Source organism: Girardinichthys multiradiatus, chromosome X (genome assembly GCF_021462225.1).
Source record: "Girardinichthys multiradiatus isolate DD_20200921_A chromosome X, DD_fGirMul_XY1, whole genome shotgun sequence".
Taxonomy (NCBI): Eukaryota; Metazoa; Chordata; class Actinopteri; order Cyprinodontiformes; family Goodeidae; genus Girardinichthys; species Girardinichthys multiradiatus.
The window spans coordinates 15065858-15089520 of record NC_061817.1 but is presented as its reverse complement, the minus strand read 5'-3'; the positions used below and the strand labels follow the sequence as shown (position 1 = coordinate 15089520).

The 23663-nt window shown below is 37.9% G+C and overlaps 1 protein-coding gene across 2 annotated transcripts; it reads left to right on the top strand.

Annotated features, from left to right (window-relative positions):
- The first annotated feature begins 1071 nt into the window (after nucleotides 1-1071).
- On the top strand, nucleotides 1072-22942 carry LOC124862473 (thyrotroph embryonic factor-like). Of its 2 annotated transcripts, none has more exons than XM_047356422.1 (4): nucleotides 1072-1272; nucleotides 15859-16395; nucleotides 18432-18646; nucleotides 19181-22942. In XM_047356422.1, the coding sequence occupies exons 1-4, from the start codon at nucleotides 1167-1169 to the stop codon at nucleotides 19394-19396; spliced, it is 1074 nt and encodes a 357-aa protein (XP_047212378.1). In that variant the 5' UTR covers nucleotides 1072-1166; the 3' UTR covers nucleotides 19397-22942. The 2 variants fall into 2 exon arrangements, with proteins under 2 accessions (XP_047212378.1, XP_047212377.1); XM_047356421.1 differs by lacking the exon at nucleotides 1072-1272 and adding an exon at nucleotides 14011-14331.
- Nucleotides 22943-23663: the final 721 nt, after the last annotated feature.

Sequence of the window (23663 nt, the reverse complement as noted above, 5' to 3'; positions counted from 1 at the left end):
ATTTAGAATAATACTTTAAAACTACCCATTTATAAAAATTGATCATTTCTGTCTGGCATAAAACTGAAACTAGTGTGCTGGATTAAGTCCATCTGCTTCAGATAAACACATTTTTATTATAGTGAAGCTTTTGTGAAACTTTAAAATTTGAATTGGAAAATCTAGCACCAACCACCCTTCTGTCCACAGACTCTCTGCCTGGATTTAAAATCTCTGAGGAAGATGTAAATAGGCTTTTTCAGCATTAGAAGACCAGGAAATCTCCAGGACCTGACGTTGTCTCCCCCCATCTTCACTCAGATCTTCAACAAGCCTCTGGAGCTGTGGGAGGTTCCCTCCCACTTGGCATGTTCCACCATAATCCCTGTTCCCAAGAAACACACCATCACAGGATTAAATGACTACAGACCTGTTGCCTTGACATCTGTGGTCATCAAATCCTTTGAGCTACTGAACCATTCAATCTGTCCTGTGTACAACCATCACTGTGTGGTTTGGCTTATCCACACAATAGGACAGGTCCAAACTGTAACAAACAATTAGTTCTACAGAGAGAATCATCAGGTCTCACCTTTCCTCCATTCAGGAATTGTACAGGTCTAGGTGTTAGGAAAGTTCATTTAAAAAAAAATATATATATATATATATTTCAAATGTGTTCACTGAAAGCAAGGTGGAACCGAAGTCAAGTTCTTTGTTTTTGTACACACATTTGACGAATAAAGCTGATTTTGACTTTAAGATGTTCTAAGCCTAGTCTCTGTGTGGCACTGCCTGCGTCAGACACCAGGTGTCGCTGCATGCCTCTTGTAAACATCTGCTTTGCACCGCACGTGCAGACGTTCATGGTGTGCAGAAACCAGCTCCAGCAGAATCCTGCTGTTGTTGTTGGTTTCAGGACCTGCCTCCCGTTTTCTGATTGGCTCTGCAACTCAACTGAAAGGCGAGTGTGTAAGTCTTCACGTCCACACAGTTTGGGGGCGTGACTTCTGCAAATTAAATCCCAAATACTTGGGACACATGCAGACGCCCCTGTGATGCAGAGAAGTTAGTGAAAAGTGAAATAAGTGAGTTGCTGAGCGCATATACGGGGTTTGCTTCGTACTTTGAGGATCTAGTGGGAGCAGTTTTTTCGACAGGAGCAAGTGCGTCACTGTTAGTTCATCATGTCAGCAACGAGTGAAATCCTCTTTGGGGAAAGAAACGACATTCCTGATCTCCTGAAGGCCCTGACTGAATATCCCTTCTCTTTTCCAGCCTTTGATGACATCGGTGAGTTGTTTTTAATGCCATGTATTAATAATTATTTCGATCAGAAAAGTAGGCCCAAAACTTTGCATCGATTTACAGTTTTTTACCACGTACCTCAACCGGTCAAAACCTATTTTAAATGCAAATTTTTTGTGACATTTTAAGTTGCGCTGGCAGCCTCCTGCTGTGAGGTTATATAAAGCTCAACTATGCATTTTAATATTAAACTAGTCATGTTTACATTACTAGAAAATATAACCAGAACTAAATTATTGTGACATAATTATGTGAATCAAATTAAATGATTAATTTTCAACAATCACGGGACCATCTGACTGTAACGCCGTGACAAATATGTTGTTTTTTTGTTCTGACTTGGAATTTATGTAATTTGTTTATAATAATATAATAGGTGTTAGTAAAAATAAGTTAAAGCACATATGTATACCGTGAAATAATCTGTGATTTATAATAGTTCTAAATGGAGGAGTCTTATATCACCTTTAGGTGTGGCTCTCTTAGAAGCTAGCTAATATGTCCCCTTCTCATGAACAGCTGACTAAAAATAGTGCTATCACCAGACTGCGATCTTCCAGCGTAAAGCCACAAAGAGGCCTGCCTGACGCTGATGCAACAGAACTGGAAAGGTCTTCATTCAGGGTTAAATCACACCTAATCAGGCCTAACAAATGCATCCTGTGATATTTCTGTCACACTTTCTTGTTAAACAGTTAGAAAAGGATCCTTGACTTTTCAGTAAACAACAGCAATAGATGTGTGATTTTGTGTTATTTTTTTTGCTCTCGCCAAACTTTTAAAGTTTACTTCTCACTTCATATTATGGTCAATTTTCATCTTCTCTATATTATGACAGCGCAGATAAATGTCATTCAGATTGGCCTAAAGCCCTTGCCATAACCTTGTTTAACCTTGTAGAAATGCAGTACCTGTCTTAAGTATCAAAGGCACAACTGTGCACCTTTAGGATTCAGTTAATCTCTAATCAAAACGATTAAAATGCCAGAAGTGCTTGTAGGGAAAGGTCACACTCTTACCAGTCGGCTTGAAATGAAAATAAAAAAACACATTGTTCACTCTCCATGATTACCGTGATTAACCATGATCACAGGAAATCGATGAATGAATAACTAAGAAAAGTGACTGTCGAAGTGATGCCAAATTGGTACAAAGTATAGAGTGTAGGACCATTTCAGCACTGGATAGCTCCCCATATAATCCAGCAACAGCACTGCTGTAACCCTAAAACAGTTCTCTAAAGCCTCACTATGGCAGATTCCCAAGGTACACACTAAAATACTACACATTCACAAAAAGAAAACTGTGCTTGTTAGAATTAGGTATTATATCCCGTTTTATTGTTTATACAGTATTAGGCCTAACAAATGCATACTGTGATATTTCTGTCACACTTTCTTGTTAAACAGTTAGAAAAGGATCCTTGACTTTTCAGTAAACAACAGCAATAGACATAAATGCAACATTTTTTCCCTTTGATTCTAAGTTTGTGATGCACCTTTCCCTGGAGAGAAGCATATTACACTCTTTTGTGTTAGTGTGGGACTGAAAGATGGTGCAAAAAAAAAAAAAGATAAAAAGAGGGAAAATGTCACAGGCATATGACACCTGCTCCTGTTGGGTCCATGAAAAATTACTTCTGGGAATTGATCAAATCATTCACCTGAAATAGACCAAATCTTCTGCACAGTCATCCACAAATCTTCGTTATTCATAGATGTCTCACAGTGTTTCCTGTATTGATAACCTGGAGTAAAAATGAAGTGATTTTACAGTTCTTGTGAAAATGTAATCATGTTATGCATAACATGATTACATTAGCTTTTTTTTTTAAATAAAAAAACAACTATTTGCACTGCTGCTAAACTAATATAATAACTATTATTGTTACATTAATGCTATCTTTAACATTTATTTATGTTAAAAATAAAAAAAATAGTAGTTTTCAGGTGCCTATTTGTTCTTTTTATGAACTAACATGTATAAGTTAGCTAGTTGGCTAACAAAAATGCTAGTCATAGCTTGCAAATTATAGTTTTACAACATCATTACTGTAATAAGAATGTAGGAGGTGAGTCCTTTAGTTTAAACAACATTACTATCATTGACAACCAGATATATTACAAAGGACCGAATTTGCCTTTCTCATAAGCAAGAAAAAATGTAGGAACATTCTTTCAGCCAGGTGACAGGCAGTGTGCAGCAATTGGGATGGCAGTCTTACTTTATGTCCCAAACAGCTGGACAAAAGTTTTTCCTGGTAATGCATTAAATTGAACTAAAATTGCAGAAATAGTGTCATGGAATACTTGGTATAATGTTGGTATATCTTGATATTGATAGGTATGAGAGACATTAAGGACATCCTTCAATCAAACGAGGTGTGACAATTTTGACAGGTGGGCGGGACTTCCGGTGGCTGGGCCTTCCTGTGACGTAACCGGATATCATCATTAATCGGATGTTGTCATAAACCGGAAGTTGTCATTACAAGGAAGCAAATCTTTCTAATTGTATGTTTTTAGATGTTTTTTACATCTAAAAACAAAACATGTAGTTTCTCCACTTTAAAGGAACAGTCAATTTAATGCAGGCACGTCACACAAAATTCTGATAAAAAGAGAGAACCTGACAAAATTGTAAATTAATTTTGTTTTAACACGGGTTATTTAGATGGATGTTTTTACATCTAAAAAACAAGGAGACAAAAAGTAGATACAGAACCTTTCTTCCTCTGCTCAAATGTTTGAGTAATCTATTCTGCACCAGTAACTTGTAGATGATCTAAAAAACAGAGAAATTAATGAACTGAAAAAATAAAAAATAAAGGTTATAAAATCCTCAGACATGTCACTGTTTATTGAATTAAAGCAGACAACTTGTGTATTGTCTCAGACAGTCTTCACACCAACTGTAGTCAAAAGTAATTAAGAGGAAAATAGCACTTTCCTGGCTATAAGTCTGGAGCATTGTCTGACAATACACATCCACTGTTTAATGAATAGATGACCAGACCTCTGACACGTCACTGTTTGTTGAATTAAGTCGTCTGCGGTTTTGCGGAGCTGTGTGTATATTCTTTAATGCGAAAAAAAAACAAAAACAAAAAAACCAGAGAGCAAAGTGTACCGGAGTCAAATTCCTTGTTTGTACATACGAACTTGGCAATAAAGTTGATTCAGATTAAGGGAATAGGAGAGAGGATTTGTCAGCTTAACTGTCAAATAACAAATATTTGAAATAAATGCATTTTTTCCTGCCTTTGTCTGATCATCCTTCCGTCAGTCATTCTCTGTTGATTTAATTTCATATTTTTTGCCCATTAGTACTAACAGTCATCATTCTCTGTAATGCTGGCAGACTATCTCAAATATGTCTTGCTTACAGATAAGCGCTTCTCTCTAAACCTCCCAGAAAAAAAAAAAAAGGACACTTAAAAATTGCTGTCATTTCCTTTCCTCAAGGCACCTGAGCAAGTCTTTTGTACTTGTTGTAATAGGGAGCCGGGGTTTCATTAACATAACTTTTAAATATCTTTGCCGTGAATTGGGGATGGGTTTGGTTCCTCACTGATCACTTTAGAGACACCTGCGAAATTTCTTTCAATCCAATTAAATTTAAAGTAAACACAGGATTAAGCCACAGTTTAGCACAGTCAATATGACATGACTAGTGAATGCATGATGGGTAATAAAACACCTGGTTCTCTTTTTACTTGTTCACAAAACATCCACTACTATTATAAACTTTACTCTTTATCATCAGCCTCATATTAAATTATTCAAGATTTGATATTTCATTTAATAATTATTTCATTTGGCATCTCTTGCTTTTTCTGTTATTCAATCTCTACAGACTAATTTTACATTTTTCCTCCAGGAGAAAAGACACCATCTACTGATTCAATCTATTGAGATACAACTGATTCAAATAATTAAAGAGAATAAAAATAATTAAAACAATAAGATGATAAAAAAACATAAAAAATTTAAAATTAATGATAATATGATTGATAAAAAAAATGAATGGACTGAAATTTATTTATTGATTTACTGAATAACAAGTATTTTAAAGTCTATTCTTTGATATATGGGGAGCCAATGTAATGACTTTAGAACTGGGGTGATGTGCTTCACTTTCTAACTTTTAGTGAGGACTAGAGGGTGACACGGGAGTGGATTTTCTCTCCTGTCCCATCCCGCTCCCACAGAAAATGTCTTGTACCATCCCAATCCAGGCCAGCATAAAAAAATTAAAAGAAAATCCTGTCCCGTCCCACTCCTGGTAAATTGACTCCCACTCCTGTGCCACTCCCATTTTTGTTTAATTCATTTAGTCTTTTGGTAATTTCTTTGAAAGACCAGTTAGGTCCCTGTTTTTAGCTGTAGTAAAGGCCAGTTAAAGTAAAAAGAATAATAATCAAGAAATAAAATATCAAACAAGGAAACAGACCATGTCTATCTTAGTTGAATAAACAAAATGTACATAGTTGTATTTTACTCATTTATTAAGTGATTGTTTCCTTTGAACAATGACATCACTTTTATGTTTCAAGTTGCTGAAATGAAAGAAAAATGCACCTAGCAAGAATACTGTACTTGGTGAACAAAAGGACAAAAAGGCATTACCTTCACAATTTAGAAACTGTACCTCAATGGTTCAAAGCCCAGGTCCTCAGGGACCCCTTCTCTGCAAGTTTTAGATGTGTGTCTGCTCCAGAACACCTGATTCAAATTCTAACATGACCTCCTATACAGGCATCAAGAATGGAGGGTCAAACTGGACAAAATTAATACAATAAAATTATCATTAAATATTAAATGTACCACAAATTACATCATGTCATCTTTAAAATTATACTTAATTATTCAGTGGCACATTTAATGGTACATTACATTTTTTCTATTTCACAACGTATTTATTTAATATCTTCCCTTGATGAAGCCTTTCCCCTCTACTGTGGCAAAGGCTCTTAAATCTTTAGTGCACATGCGAGCAATTTTGTTGGTCAGATGAGACTTGACATGTGATGGTACTTTTGTTTGACGAATGAAGAGATTCAGGGCTGATTCTATCCAGAATCTGCCTACCGAGTGTGCCTTAATCACTGGTGAACTTGATTACGACTAAACACGTTTTACAAGCAGCAGACTGCGTGTTAACACCGCTGCATTCAACTCTCCTGAAGTTCGGTAATATTTGCGACTTTCCTGTCAGCTCTATAAGTTTAATAGATTAGTTTAATATAAGTTCCTTTTTTTTCTAATTTCAAGTATGAACTCTGACAGCGAATCAAGCATGTTTAAATCTTTGTAAACAGATAACAGTACCGTTGTGAAAATGAGAGGAATAGGCATGTAAATGCCAAGTGTTACAAAGTATTAGAACTTAAATACTCAAATATAATTGTACCTGGAGTTGTAACAGTTGTAAAGCTGTGTACTTTTTGTTTGTTTTTTTGTTTTTTTCTTGTTTTGCCTTCCGTTTTTGGTCATTAGATGTAATAAGCAAAAGAAGAGTGTGGAAATCTCTTATACAACTTTAAAACCTAAACGCATGAAGCAAAACCAAAGAGCATGAATAATACATACAAACCAGAACTCGAGGACCTCCCACAATCATTAGTCTGCTGTTTGTTGATTGATTGTTTTTCAGCCATACACAATATTGTAGAAAGAAAGGTGGTTTAATTAAAGTTGAGACCGGCATTGTTGAACAAAGATAAGGTGAGTAGCTGGCTCTATGTTGAACTTAATTTTCCCCTCGAACTGGTATAACTCGACTAAATGTAACTGGTATAAAGAAGAAAAAAAAAACTTAAGTACAAATCCAGCTGCTTGTGGCATTCAAGTAGTCCTTTGCTAACAATTCAGACCATACCATACCAAACCATACCAAACCATAACAAAGCCATAACAAATGCTTTGAGAATCTTTATTGCTGTAGATGTGGAACGTAACTTTGTCAATGCACCACATTTAGAATTACATTGTGTTTTTTTTTATGCTGCTCCTCAATAGATATATTTTGCAGATTATTGAAAAGCTGTGTTTCAGCAGCTAAACAACTTCCTAATAATGACCAGCCTCTTTGATGTCTTCCAGTCAGGCTTCCTTGCTCACCACAGTACAGAAACTGCCCTTGTCAAGGTGTTCAACGACATCCGTATAAATGCAGCTTGTGGAAGAACCACAGTGCTGGTATTATTGGACCTTAGTGCAGCATTCAACACTGTTGATCACTCCATTTTATTAGAGCTCCTGGAAAACTAGGTCGGCCTTTCTGGTACAGCACTCAATTGGTTTAAATTCTACTTGAAGGACAGGGACTTTTTTGTGTCAGTAGGTAACTTTACATCAGAGACCACAAAAATCACATGTGGTGTTCCCCAAGGGTCCTTCTTAGGGCCCCTCCTATTCAATATCTACATGCTCCTCCTAACTCAGATTTTAATAAACAACGTAGGTTATCATAACTATGCAGACGACACACAACTATACGTTACGATGTCACCAGGTGACTATGAACCCCTTCAAGCGCTGTGTAAATGCTTAGAAGAAATCAGTGCTTGGAAACACTGAAGGAGGATGTTCTGTTGCTCTGGGTAATTTATCTCTCTCTATGACTCTCCCCAACTCGTCCAGCGACTGAGTGGTTGAAACTGGAAAGTCAAAGGTAATGCACTGGCCGTCACACGCCGTCCGCAGCTCTCATGTCCTTGGCCGCACTCAAGCAGAGGAAATATTAGTAATAAGAGCTAAAGTCAGAGTTGTGACATCAACAGACTGGTATCACATGCTAAGGCTGCCTAAACTCTCCCTCACACAAGCTAACTTACTAAGTAAATGCTAAAGTCCTAATCTAACTGTAAGAATTAAGTCCTGAAAGACTGGTTTCTGAAAACCCCAAGTTTGGAAAGATTCAATTTTACAGTGTAAAATACAGAAAAACCAGTACTGAAACACACAGTAGTGAGGAAAAGAAGAACAGCAGAGTCTAAAACATGAAAATGAAGAATAGCTCAGGATTGAAGCAAAATTAAGTCAAAAACACCTATAGTTGAACACTAAATAGTAGACATCTAATATTAAACATTTAATATTAAAGGGTTAGACACATCATCAGTAGTGGACCTCGGGATCATTGGGTGTTTCGTCCATTATCACTAGACACCCTACCCGAGGGAGCCCCAGCCAAGGTTGATCAAGCCTTGGTGTGTGTCATAGTTTAGGTTTTGCACATTCTTAACAGTTAAATTTGAAAATCGGTTTTAGAGTGAACATCACTGATTTTTACAAGAGGATTGGCAAACACCATTAAAACACAGGCTTTCTTTTTTATTTTGTAAAATGCAGTGGAAATAGCTGAAATTACTGGCCCCAAAGGACAAACAGGAGCAGCCACAGCAAACCGTGGTCACCCTGCGAGCCTCCAAGAGGAGCAACCTGAAATGGCAACAGCAAGCTGTCACCATCCAGGCACCCCAGATGCCAGTACAATCTTCTGAAGCTATTCCAGCGTTTCAAACACCGCATAACCTCCAGAATGCTTAGGTTGTGGTCCATAATAGTGCATAACCACTTTAACAAGGTGAGAAAACTTACCAGAAAGGTGTGAGTTCAGACCTGCTCAGAAATGGCCCAGTGGTCACCAAACCAGCTAGCCAAATTAGTCCTGGTGAAAGCAATTGTTACACTTCAAGACTTAACTAGTCTCTCTGGTGTGATAGAGCAAGGCCACCTGATCTCAATTATATAAAGTATAAGGGTTCAGAGAGACCATAGTAGGGATTAAAGCTGAATGTCCTAAAAAAAAAAAAACGGAGTTGAAAGCAGGTGCAATGCATTCTGGGTAAGTAAAAAACGGTCTTTTATGATGGCAAGATGAAGTGGACCTTCCTATAAACCTGATTTTTACCACCTCAGCTTTTCTTTTTATGTTTCTGTTCATTTTCATGCTTTGCAGATGGTTTACACCTGGTTAGGTCCACAAAGTTACGTTCCACATCTACAGCTATAAAGATTCTCAAAGCATTTGTTATGGCTTTGGTAAGGTTTGGTATGGTATGGTCTGAATTGTTAGCAAAGGACTACTTGAATGCCACAAGCAGCTGGATTTGTACTTAAGTTTGTTTTTTTCTTTATACCAGTTACATTTAGTCGAGTTATACCAGTTCAAGGGGAAATTAAGTTCAACATAGAGCCAGCTACTCACCTTATCTTTGTTCAACAATGCCGGTCTCAACTTTAATTAAACCACCTTTCTTTCTACAATATTGTGTATGGCTGAAAAACAATCAATCAACAAACAGCAGACTAATGATTGTGGGAGGTCCTCGAGTTCTGGTTTGTATGTATTATTCATGCTCTTTGGTTTTGCTTCATGCGTTTAGGTTTTAAAGTTGTATAAGAGATTTCCACACTCTTCTTTTGCTTATTACATCTAATGACCAAAAACGGAAGGCAAAACAAGAAAAAAACAAAAAAACAAACAAAAAGTACACAGCTTTACAACTGTTACAACTCCAGGTACAATTATATTTGAGTATTTAGGTTCTAATACTTTGTAACACTTGGCATTTACATGCCTATTCCTCTCATTTTCACAACGGTACTGTTATCTGTTTACAAAGATTTAAACATGCTTGATTCGCTGTCAGAGTTCATACCTGAAATTAGAAAAAAAAGGAACTTATATTAAACTAATCTATTAAACTTATAGAGCTGACAGGAAAGTCGCAAATATTACCGAACTTCAGGAGAGTTGAATGTAGCGGTGTTAACACGCAGTCTGCTGCTTGTAAAACGTGTTTAGTCGTAATCAAGTTCACCAGTGATTAAGGCACACTCGTTAGGCAGATTCTGGATTGAATCAGTCCTGAATCTCTTCATTCGTCAAACAAAAGTACCATCACATGTCAAGTCTCATCTGACCAACAAAATTGCTCGCATGTGCACTAAAGATTTAAGAGCCTTTGCCACAGTAGAGGGGAAAGGCTTCATCAAGGGAAGATATTAAATAAATACGTTGTGAAATAGAAAAAATGTAATGTACCATTAAATGTGCCACTGAATAATTAAGTATAATTTTAAAGATGACATGATGTAATTTGTGGTACATTTAATATTTAATGATAATTTTATTGTATTAATTTTGTCCAGTTTGACCCTCCATTCTTGATGCCTGTATAGGAGGTCATGTCAGAATATGAATCAGGTGTTCTGGAGCAGACGCACATCTAAAACTTGCAGAGAAGGGGTCCCTGAGGACCTGGGCTTTGAACCATTGAGGTACAGTTTCTAAATTGTGAAGGTAATGCCTTTTTGTCCTTTTGTTCACCAAGTACAGTATTCTTGCTATGTGCATTTTTCTTTCATTTCAGCAACTTGAAACATAAAAGTGATGTCATTGTTCAAAGGAAACAATCACTTAATAAATGAGTAAAATACAACTATGTACATTTTGTTTATTCAACTAAGATAGACATGGTCTGTTTCCTTGTTTGATATTTTATTTCTTGATTATTATTCTTTTTACTTTAACTGGCCTTTACTACAGCTAAAAACAGGGACCTAACTGGTCTTTCAAAGAAATTACCAAAAGACTAAATGAATTAAACAAAAATGGGAGTGGCACAGGAGTGGGAGTCAATTTACCAGGAGTGGGACGGGACAGGATTTTCTTTTAATTTTTTTATGCTGGCCTGGATTGGGATGGTACTAGACATTTTCTGTGGGAGCGGGATGGGACAGGAGAGAAAATCCACTCCCGTGTCACCCTCTAGTCCTCACTAAAAGTTAGAAAGTGAAGCACATCACCCCAGTTCTAAAGTCATTACATTGGCTCCCCATATATCAAAGAATAGACTTTAAAATACTTGTTATTCAGTAAATCACTCAATAAATTTCAGTCCATTCATTTTTTTTTATCAATCATATTATCATTAATTTTAAATTTTTTATGTTTTTTTATCATCTTATTGTTTTAATTATTTTTATTCTCTTTAATTATTTGAATCAGTTGTATCTCAATAGATTGAATCAGTAGATGGTGTCTTTTCTCCTGGAGGAAAAATGTAAAATTAGTCTGTAGAGATTGAATAACAGAAAAAGCAAGAGATGCCAAATGAAATAATTATTAAATGAAATATCAAATCTTGAATAATTTAATATGAGGCTGATGATAAAGAGTAAAGTTTATAATAGTAGTGGAAGTTTTGTGAAGAAGTAAAAAGAGAACCAGGTGTTTTATTACCCATCATGCATTCACTAGTCATGTCATATTGACTGTGCTAAACTGTGGCTTAATCCTGTGTTTACTTTAAATTTAATTGGATTGAAAGAAATTTCGCAGGTGTCTCTAAAGTGATCAGTGAGGAACCAAACCCATCCCCAATTCACGGCAAAGATATTTAAAAGTTATGTTAATGAAACCCCGGCTCCCTATTACAACAAGTACAAAAGACTTGCTCAGGTGCCTTGAGGAAAGGAAATGACAGCAATTTTTAAGTGTCCGTTTTTTTTTTTCTGGGAGGTTTAGAGAGAAGCGCTTATCTGTAAGCAAGACATATTTGAGATAGTCTGCCAGCATTACAGAGAATGATGACTGTTAGTACTAATGGGCAAAAAATATGAAATTAAATCAACAGAGAATGACTGACGGAAGGATGATCAGACAAAGGCAGGAAAAAATGCATTTATTTCAAATATTTGTTATTTGACAGTTAAGCTGACAAATCCTCTCTCCTATTCCCTTAATCAGAATCAACTTTATTGCCAAGTTCGTATGTACAAACAAGGAATTTGACTCCGGTACACTTTGCTCTCTGGTTTTTTTTTTTGGTTTTTTTTCGCATTAAAGAATATACACACAGCTCCGCAAAACCGCAGACGACTTAATTCAACAAACAGTGACGTGTCAGAGGTCTGGTCATCTATTCATTAAACAGTGGATGTGTATTGTCAGACAATGCTCCAGACTTATAGCCAGGAAAGGGCTATTTTCCTCTTAATTACTTTTGACTACAGTTGGTGTGAAGACTGTCTGAGACAATACACAAGTTGTCTGCTTTAATTCAATAAACAGTGACATGTCTGAGGATTTTATAACCTTTATTTTTTATTTTTTCAGTTCATTAATTTCTCTGTTTTTTAGATCATCTCTACAAGTTACTGGTACAGATTAGATTACTCAAACATTTGAGCAGAGGAAGAAAGGTTCTGTATCTACTTTTTGTCTCCTTGTTTTTTAGATGTAAAAACATCCATCTAAATAACCCGTGTTAAAACAAAATTAATTTACAATTCTGTCAGGTTCTGTCTTTTTATCAGAATTTCGTGTGATGTGCCTGCATTAAATTGACTGTTCCTTTAAAGTGGAGAAACTACATGTTTTGTTTTTAGATGTAAAAAAACATCTAAAAACATACAATTGGAAAGATTTGCTTTCTTGTAATGACAACTTCCGGTTTATGACAACATCCGATTAATGATGATATCCGGTTACGTCACAGGAAGGCTCAGCCACCGGAAGTCCCGCCCTATGATGTCCCAGCCACCGGAAGTCCCGCCCACCTGTCAAAATTTTCACACCTCGTTTGATTGAAGGATGTCCTTAATGTCTCTGGTATGTGTTCTGCAGCAGACAAACTGCAGTTGTAGCGTAGCATGTTTTTAGAAATCTTATTTAATGCACATACTACAAACGTTTGCAGTTGCATATTTTGATCACCTATTCAAACATTTAAATGCAATTTAATACAGACAGCGCTATTATCTGATCATATGCTGTTCTTATAAAGATGACATGGTTTACAGGCTGCTGTACGTGCTCTGTGTAGCATTCATGAACCAGCTGCTCCAGGAATATTTATTAGATTCCTTTCAGCCTGCACTAACAGGTTGTTTACTAGGGAGCTATTATTAACGGCGTAAACAGATACGGGAGGGAAGGTGGGGTTGAACCCTAGAACACCTTCAGTTTGAGAAAGCAAATGACAGGCCTTCACCACAAAAAGCGGTGTGAAAACGTGAGGATCTCCACTTCCTTCTGTCACTTTTAACTCTGAGTACATTTTAATTAACTTTCTTATTTACCACGCGTCGGCTCTACAAAGAAGACGTATTTCATGGGGAGTTAAATGTCTTCTTCTTCGGCAACTAGAAACAAATCTGCGAACATAAATCTAAAAAAATACTAACTTAGTAGTGAATGATGTCTTATGTGCTCTTCCAAGGTCCCCAGCGTGTTGCGACTGTTCTCCTTTACCCGCACGTGCGGAGGATCAGAAGCCACGCCCTTCGACAGCTTGTGCTTTCACGTGAGCGAGATTGAGGGTTGGCCTCACGTGTTTGTCCACGAGCGGCCCGTTCTTGCAAGAGAAGTCACAGCAGACAGTCTGTTTAAGGAGGGGGGCTGCTAACATGCAGCTTAGGCTGTACTCCATACGGAAACATTCATGTCGGATTTGTTGTGTGTCATTATGACTTTTCATTTTATTCCATTTTTATTTTTTTCATATGAAAATAAAATGAAAATATTTGTTCGATTAACAACATTTTATTGTTACATGTATGTCGCGTACTTATATTCTATTGGAATTATTTTTCGGTGTTTACTACCCGTAAGAAACAGCTAAAGATACATATTCATGTCCAAAAGCAGCGTCAACCAATAAGCTTCTATTATTCCCCTTGAAGGGGCGGGCCACGTGCATCATGAATATCCAATGAGCGCGCTCGGTGGGTACGCAGAACCAGACGGTTGTGAAGTCTATTAGACACTGCTTATTATTGATAAAGAAGGTCTAACATCAGCTGTGGTAGCAGGAAACTTGGGAATTAGTGGGTCTTATCGCTGTGGCTCTGCACCCAAGACTCACTGCCAACTCTGCTACCCCGAAGCTTTGATACGGAACAATGCCTGGCAAAGCAGCGGTGACAGTGCCGCTCCCAGCCGCAGAGGCTCCTCAGAAGTCTTGCCCTTTTGTTTTAAAGAAGATCATGGATATCCCACCTCCTAATATCCTGGAGGAAGGGGACGACGGTAAGCTTCGGATGTCAGTCAGTTTAGAGTTTGACAGGGCTTTCATTAAATTTGACTAAACTACACATGGATCACCCACACTTTGTGCGCAATCCAGGGATCAGTATGTGTATTTTTTTACTATGAGGGGTGTTTATGATGGAGTGGCTTGTATGCCATGTGTTGCTCGTAGCCTGTTGTATGTGAGGCTGGGAGGAAGCGTAAAAAGAACAAAAAGTTCCCACTTCTCTGGCCTGGTCTAAAGCATAGGAAATCCTCCTGCTAGGACACTAACAGACAGAGGAACTGCTTGGCTTTTTTAATCCAACTCATGGTTCCGATTGTTTTTGTTTCCCAGTTCGGATTGTGTCGGTTTGTGTCTAGCGCTGCTTATGCGGAACATCCATTATCTGACTTCTGTGACGCCCCATGCTGTAATGTTCCTCTCTCGCTGTCAAGCGTCATTGACAAACTACTTAGTTATAACCCTCATTTGTTTACCCAGTTTTTGACAATATATGACACCCCCTGGTTATTCTACCCATGATACTGTGCATGTGGGTACAGAAAAAAACAGCAATCGCCTATTTATTAAAACTGATTGCCAGACTTTTCTGAAAATACATGTTTGTTACCTACAGCACATGTCCAATTTTTTTGCTATTTTATTTTAAATTATTTTATTAGGATAAAATCCACCATTCGGAACATTAGCTTCGTACATGTCTCTACTGACGACACACAAGGCTTTCTTGTGTACTTCCATGCTTTGCTGTTTCAGCTGATTTTTGTCGTCTTTAATTGTATGTGTTTAATCAAAACCCTCCTTTAACTGCGTTTTCTTGTGTTCTGTATGACTCCAGCAAAGCGTGCAAGCAAAAGATGATGGGAATCCTTTTTTTTTTTTTATTAATTTTATTTTTTCAAGGAAAAATATGGGAACCAAAAAACACATGAACAAGGTTTGTGAAGTGGGGCGTTGCTGGATGGAATTGGCAGATTTCATGATCAAAGATCTTCAACCACCATTTCAATCCAAGTTGTTGAAAAAAGATGTTCGGTGCATTACATTAAGCAGTGTTTGCCTAGAATGATGGGCCAAGGGTGGGATACAAAATTTGCTGACTACCCCCACTGGCACCCTCTGTTATGACCGTCTTTTATGTTTCATATAATGTTATTTACTTATATATATTTTGTGTTTTTTGCCTTTTAAAGCATGCCAGCTTTTAATGTCCATCCCTGCCCTAACCCCAGCATCCTAAAAAGACAATGTAATAAAACATTTAAAATCTTGTGACTGCTGGTTTTGGTGTGCTATCCCAATATTTAAATATTTTAAACATGTGATGTCAAATGATCAAAATACACAGAGAACAGAAATAGTGGTTTTCATTTCACAAAAACTTTGTATTTTGTCAAATCCTGCAGTAGTTTTTTTTTTTTTCATTATTTAACTGTATTTTTATTGTTGGCTTACATTTGTCAGTGAAAAAAATACTCCACTGGTTATTTTTAACTTCCTTTTTTCTTTTGCCCATTATGCAGACATAGAGAAGGAAAAGCAGTGCTCCTCTGAGGATGTGGATGGAGGTGGTGCTGTGGCATCCAGTGCTGGTGGAGGCTCTAGAGGAGGTGGTGGTAGTGGGGCGGGCGCAGGAGTGTCAGCCTCCCTGACCCCAGCCATCTGGGAGAAGACCATTCCTTATGATGGCGAGACCTTCCACTTGGAGTACATGGATCTGGACGAGTTTCTCCTGGAGAACGGGATCCCCGTGAGTCTGGAGGAAGAGGAGCTACAGAGGACTCTGACCTCAGTGGAGACCAAAGGCAAGCCCATTCCTAAAGTTATCGCTTTGGCTCCCGCTGCACCACTCGCTGCCCCTCCGGTAGCTGCTGTCAACGAAGTCTCTATCCCAGAACCGCCTGATCCTTCTCCCTCCAAGGTCATTACAGATGCGGAGGAAAGCGTGACAGTCACTACATTGCAACCAGCCAAACTGGAAGAGGAGGAAGAAGAGAAGCGACAAGAAGAGGAATCTTTGACTGAGGAAGCACCAGCAGAAGCAGAAGTGAAGAAAACAGGCAAGTAATTCAGATTTGTGAAACATTAGCAAGAGATGGAATTATTTATCTGTTTATTTATTTATTTTTGTTTGGAATTACTTTTGTTTTAAACAAGGAGGAATATCATGAATTAATCTTATTCTGTACCATAAAAATTAAATGATGAGGACTGAAAAGTTTTTAAGTCTCCTTACATCTGACTGCAGAGGTTTTAGTTTGGTGCATGGACTCACTTTGCATATGTAAATGCACAGTCAAAGCAGCGGTCTCTAGGCCCCTTCTACTTCTTTTAAACATTCACAAAATAAGGTGGGTATTACACTGAGATGTGAATCTGAACTAGATCTTAAAACTAGACGTAAAGTAGACTAAATAAAAAACAAGAGTCTGTTGCCATAACATAAAAAAGTAATGGTGCCAAAATAAGAACTGATTTGACCATAAATAATTAATTAATGTGCTAAAAAATAGGGACAGTGTAGTTTTATATGCAGTGCCTTGCATTCATACTGTATTTTTTTCCCTTGCATTATGTCACGTTAAAAAACCAGCATCGATTTATTTTATATTAATTTTATGTGACAGAACAAGGACAGAACAAAACAAGGTAGCTGCTCTGCGGTTTTGGAGGATAAATTTTGATTTGGACTTCCGTGAACAAACAGCATCGTGAAGGTCAATAAAGATGGCGGATCGGTCAGGGATACGTTTGTGGAGAAGTTTAAAGTAGGTTTAGGTTATAAAATAATATACTGAGCTTTGCACATGTAATGCAGCACTGCTAAATCCATCGTCTGAAAATGGAAAGAGTAAGGAACAGCTGGAGGTGGCGAGATGAAAGCCATAGGAAGTCCTCTTTTCTATTTGCCACAATGTAAGGGACACAGCAAGCATGTGAAAGAGGGTCCTCTGATTGGATGAGATGAAAACAACATTTTGGCCTACATGCACATCACCCCACAGTAAAGCATGGCAGTGGCATCATCATGCTATGGGGATGCATTTCTTCAGCAGGGACAGAAACATTGGTCAGACATGATGAGAAGTTGGATAGAGCTGAATATAAATCAATACCACAGTTTTCAGATTTTTATTTGTAAAACATTTGATCAACCATTTATCGTGTCCTTCCACGTCAGTTATGTGTTATTTTTTTCTGATGCATAACATATAATCCCAATAAAATACATAGTTTTGGAAGGCGCTGTATATTTTAATCCTCCCGATATCATGCACCGATAAGCTAATATTTTTGACTGCAGGTTTAATGGGCATCTTTTTGTTGTTCGCTCGGATCTGGCAAAAGACCAGGAATTTGGCTGTTTGGATTCGCCTTTGAGAAGCACCAGCGAGACTCTCAAGGCTGATGGAAAATTAAGAGTCAGCCTAACCCAAATAATTATTGTTTTTCTGAATCTGGCTCCCCTGCACGTCCTTGACGGCTGGTTATATTCAACTTCTCCTGGAAGTTATGTAAACATGACGCTCTGCTCCCTCTGCCCCCTCCCTTCCCTGAGGACATCTGTGGAGCTGCTCAGAACTTTGTGGCCGGTTGATGAACATTCCAACGTACCATCAAGGACAATGGCCTCTGTGACAGTGCTTCATGGACTTACTTGCACACACTCACAAGCACACACACATGCTCAAGATAAACATATGCACCCCCTCACACCACCTCCATCGTTCCCGGCATGATGTTGTTTTGTAAACTTGTTGCTTCTTTGTGCTGAGGTTTTTTGCAATCTCAAACTGTATCCTGCTAAGGATAAAGTGTGAAATATGATTTTATTTCTTCTACTTACCTAATGTGGCCTCTTTTCTCATCTAGCAAGGGCAGCGCCTGTGAGTGGGCAGCAAAGCCTCGGTGACCCGTCCCCCCTTGTCTTGTGTCATGATGTATGTTTGGATGGGTTGTACTGGAATTCTAATTTCCCCTCGGGGATCAATAAATTGAATAAATTGAATTGAATTTGAATTTTTACTCATACGTTGACATGATTAATAACATTTTCTCTTGCATCAAAACTCAGTCTTTTCCTCTGAACCCACAGATAAAACTACAGAACGAAACACGCCCTCCCCCATTGACCCAGACGCCATTGAGGTGGACATCAATTTCCAACCTGATCCCACAGACCTGGTCCTGTCCAGCGTTCCTGGGGGAGAGCTGTTCAACCCTCGCAAGCACAAGTTCTCCGATGAGGAGCTGAAACCCCAGCCGATGATTAAGAAAGCCAAGAAAGTGTTTGTTCCAGACGAACAAAAGGTAGGTTAGTTAAAAGTATCAATTCCCAAAATCTAGGAGAGATGACCTTCCCTCCTTAAAGGGAGTAGAATCTGCTTAATGAACATTAGGGGCTAGAGTGTAGATTTTATCAAGAAATGCAACGTTTTTCTGCTTGAGTGCTTGGAAATGGAATAGCTTTTAGTTTTTTGCTCAGAGGTCCTTTTTCCAGTCCTTGTTGTTATTGTTTAAAATGAACAATTCAATTCAGTTTCATTTAATTCAGTTATAATTAGTTCAGTTCAATTTATTTTAATTCAGTTTGTTTATATGGCACAAAATCACAACACAGGTCATTACAAAGCACTATACAAGACAAACTGGTCCCATCCTATTAAATACAAAACAGCCTTATAGTCAATTTAGATCCAATTACATATAGTGCAATACCTTCCTAATTATATTACAGTCCAATTTCTGTTGATCATACAGTGGGGAAAAAGTTATCTAATACAACCTAGCCCATTACATCAAGTCGTTGATTTTGAGTCTTTGTTTTTCACTGATTCCTCTTAGGATGACAAATACTGGTCCAGGAGGAAGAAAAACAATCTGGCAGCGAAGCGTTCCCGTGATGCGCGGCGGCTGAAAGAGAACCAGATCACGGTGCGCGCCTCCTTCCTGGAGCGGGAAAACGCTGCACTGAGGCAGCAGGTTGCTGAGCTGCGGAAGGACTGCGGCCGCTGCAAGAACATTGTAGCCCGCTACGAAGTCAAGTATGGCCCTCTGTAGGAAAAAAAGAGAGAAGAAGAATGAAATAAAAAGTAATCTAGAATCCATGAAACATCAATGAGACAGAAGCAGAACTCCCTTCCCCGCAGAATCCCAACACAGACACAACCTAAATTTGCACTGTTGTTTTCACCAACCTCCAGTCACTGCGTCAAGCTCCAGCTGACGCCTCTTAACATGATGCGGGAGTTTTGGACACACTGGGAGGTGGTGGGTGCGATGGGAGCGGTGGTCGCAGGAAGGCCTGTGGAGAGCGCCTGGCTCCTACACTGAGAGAAGAGATGGAATGTCGGGGGGAGAAAAACAGGTGTGCCCCTGGAAAAGTCATAAAATTTAAAAACAGCAACCTGGTACAACAGAATCAGTCATACCTCAGTTTTATCACCACACACTGGATCTTAGAGGAGTGGCTCAATCAGGCTAAATAAACGAGTTAGATCCATGTTGGTACCTCCAGCGTTAGGAGAGAGGGATCAGAGGAAGGCAGGGTGGGCTGTTATAGGCGTCAGTCCCAGTTCTTCCTTGTGTACACACTAAAACTGCATCTGGGACATCTGTGTGTATAAACAGTAGATTTTCTGTACTGTCGTGTTTTGTGTGTTCTTGGTGTGTGTAATTCATCATTGCACTTTTTGCTTAAAAAAACACACACATTTGCTGTGTGGGAAAGGTAGCAGTTAGCTGCCTTGTTCACCATAAACCCACAGATGGGGAATAAAACAGTAGCTCTCACATGATCTGCAGTTTAAAGCTATTGTGATTATTTTTTTATTGTCCTTCTGATCTCAGATCAGCTTTCAGAACCTCCAATAACAGAGATGAGTAAAAATTAAAACTTTACAAATCAAGAAAGAAAGCTCGTTTTTTTATGTCAACTTGATGGTCTAAGTGTGACGAACTCAAAGGCCCTCACCTGTGGAGGGTTATGTTACCTTGAAGAGATGTTTATTTTACTGCACACTGCAAGCAGTAGGCGCTAGAGTCACTGTCTCCCCACCAAAGGTGTAGTGACACAGGATTGATTTATTTTCCTGGTTTTTTTTTTTTTGTAAACATGTAGCCAGGGGCCAGAGATATGCGTTCTTGTAAATATATGTCTGTATCATGGTTTCTATTTCTTAATACAGGGACTCTGACTGTGTCTTTGTTAACACAATAATATCTCAATGTTTGCCAAATAATGAGTGCTGTACTCATTCTGATGGTAATAACACATCTGTTAATTGGGATGTTTAACAATATGTCAGACAAAAGCATTTTCTTTCTTTAAGAAACAGCTATACTATGAAACCAGTGACTGAACAGGGAATTGAATGGGTGAACTGTGATTTATTTTTTTTCAAACAGATTTCTAAATGTTTTTGTTACTTTTTCCTCCTGCATAGATGCTTAGCACACTCTGCTTTACCTCATCCAACACGTCCTATCAGGGCCAGTCCCAGGTTCTAAGCAGAACTTGAATGGGGGCCCACTTACAGTTAAATCTCCCACCAGGAACCGTGTTCACTGTTCTTGCAACGGCAACAGTTTATTTAACAAATAGGAATAATTTTGGATAAAGTGTTTTAGAGGAAGATTAATCAAATTGTCGAGGTAGGGTGAGTTCTCTGCCTTTTTTACTCTGGCAATCACGTCTTGTGCTTTGCAGCTGAATCATTAGAACCACGTAGAAGAGGTCAGGTTTAATTGACTATGCTTACTTATGCTACTGAAAACTGACAAATACATGTTAAAATCTCTTTGCAGCAGCTGCAGTGTGCATGAATGTGACCCCAGCTCAGACACAGAAAAAATGTATTATCTAATAAACCTAATCTATTAAAATCTATATTAAAACAGAAATGATTAAATTGGTAGTAATAAATTGACTCTAACCTGACCATCAAACAAAATTTCCTCGTGTGAAGACGCATAACACATTTGTCAGTTTTTTAAAAATTAAATAAAACTTCAAATAAATTAAAAAGTAAAAATCTATCAAAGGTTATTAAAAATATATAAAATTAATAGTTTTAAACGTGACTGCAAACTTTAGCTTCTGAAATCTATAAACTGTAGTGCAATAATTTAAGGGCTTTTTGGGGGGGCTCTATTTTCCATTCTGATTGGATAAATTTGAGATGAGCTTTAAAAGTTGAGATGGTTGAGGCAGAAAGCACATTAAAAGCATGTTAGTTCTTGCTACCGCAAACTTTGGTTGAGTTCGTTTTGCCAAAGTGGCTGAACCTGTTACTAGATTAGCATCACAGACTGTTAGGGGTTTCTACATTTTGTAATCGGCTGGTTTAGGCTCATTGGCACCGTGTTCTTGGAAAGCTAATTAATGTGGCAATAATACTCTGTCTGTATTTAATACCTCTTTCACTTTTAGTAACAATGTTATCTGTAAAATTTGCTATAATGTACTGAATAGATATGTCCCAAAGTCAATGTGCTTCCAGTTTTTGGTCCTGATTCCTTAAGGATCCTAATGCATGAAACCCAGTGAGGCTCGTTTTTATTTTCTCTTGTAAATGTCACACCAAGTGTACTTATGTCTGTTAAACCATCACTAAAGATAGGATGTGTTTTTGGATGCCTAGGATAGTGGTTCTGTAAAAACCATAACCCAAAAAACTATGTCCTCTGCTTATGATGGGCTCAACAGGACCATCTATCTCAGCAAGCATCAGCTGAAAGCGATATCTTTTTCTAACTATTAAAAGGATTGACTTCTATTCACTACAGATTGAATTAAGTCTATGTTATCCACTGAATCAGTAGGTGCTTTTTGTGTTTTCATAAAAGGTAATCATGTTTTGATGGTGTAGTATAAAGGACATTTTTTGTCGTTGTACATTGTTTTTTTCTTTATCCCATTTGGACAGCACTGTAGCTGAGGAGTGCAAACTTTTTTACCTGAATAAAAATATATTTGGCCCATAAACGAGTGACGATTAATACCATGAAGGCATTTGTAGTATAAAACAAAAATATAAAACTGTTCCAGGAAGTACCACACACAGCATGTAGCAGTCTTTTTCATTCTGATGTAAAGCACCTTAAAATGATTTATGATGTAAGAAATTATATGAGATTTAACAACTTACAGATGTTTGTCTTAGTCATGGCAGCTTGTTTTATTTTTTGGAAAGAACAATGGCAGCAGTCAACCATGGACTTAGTTGATGATTGTTACAAATTGATTTCCCCCCTTTAACCAAATCCTTTTTTGTGATCAAGAGCTTTAAAGTAAAACTTATTCAAGATGTTTGAAAAAGAGAATAGACAATAAGAGATATTTTCTCAATCAACCAGTACCGAGTTATATCCTGTAAGCAGGTTGGAATGCCAATCTGCATCAGTTCAATATTGTAATTGTTTACTCTTCACAGTACTCACAGTACTCCTGAAAAAAAAACCTTTATTGAAATGTTTTAATGCGTTTTGCTTTCTTCTCTTTTTATATGAACATGTTTTTGTAATCCCACTATCTGATACATGCAGCTGTAATACTATGTAACTACCTTGTTATATGCTTATAAAATAAAGTGGAATTTAATGACATGCGGACTCCGGTTGTGGCCTCACCTGCGTCTTCAAGCAGCTGCACCAGAGCTGGCCCAAGGTATAAGTGTACTAAGCTACTGCTAGGGGCACCCAGGCCAGAAATCTTGTTAAGTGTAGTTGAGTTCATTAAAAAAAAAGTAGGGTTTTGACGTTTACAAACTGAATCTATTGACCAGCTTCTCGACACAAATGATGGAAACTCATTGTGTTTCACACAGAAGCACACAAGCTCTGCCTTGTCACTCCAGAGAAGGAGCACAGCAGTGTACATGTGCAGCACTTGATACACAGATATCACATATCATCTGACATCTCCGCAGATTTATACATAAGTGAGACAAACTGGATGAAATTACTCAGGTTGGCATCTCGAAATGCCTAAATTTAAATGCTCTTTTGCAATGAATTGTTCCACAAGATCATTCTCTCTTTAAAAACCGGTTCCTGGGACAATGAGGAGTTTATGAGTCAGGTAGGTTCAACCAGAGACCATCTAAAACCTTAAGGCCCAAAAACGTCCACCCTTACCGAACTTGTAAATCACTTTAAAACAACTGCAGTTGACACAAAGTGCTGCATATAACTGCCTACTGGAAACACTTATTAAAAGACAGAAATGCAGCACACTTTGGGCACTGAATTTTGTATGCTTCAAACCAATGCATACAAGAAAGTATATATGCTTTGGGTTTCTGCACAAAAAACCTAACAAATAAAA

What these genes read in the sequence shown, in the direction of transcription:
- LOC124862473 (XM_047356421.1), top strand. Translation starts at nt 14,205, where the DNA reads ATGCCTGGCAAAGCAGCGGTGACAGTGCCGCTCCCAGCCGCAGAGGCT. An exon ending in CCTGGAGGAAGGGGACGACG is followed by an intron (nt 14,332 to 15,858) that starts GTAAGCTTCGGA and finishes CCCATTATGCAG; the next exon opens with ACATAGAGAAGGAAAAGCAG. An exon ending in TTGTTCCAGACGAACAAAAG is followed by an intron (nt 18,647 to 19,180) that starts GTAGGTTAGTTA and finishes GATTCCTCTTAG; the next exon opens with GATGACAAATACTGGTCCAG.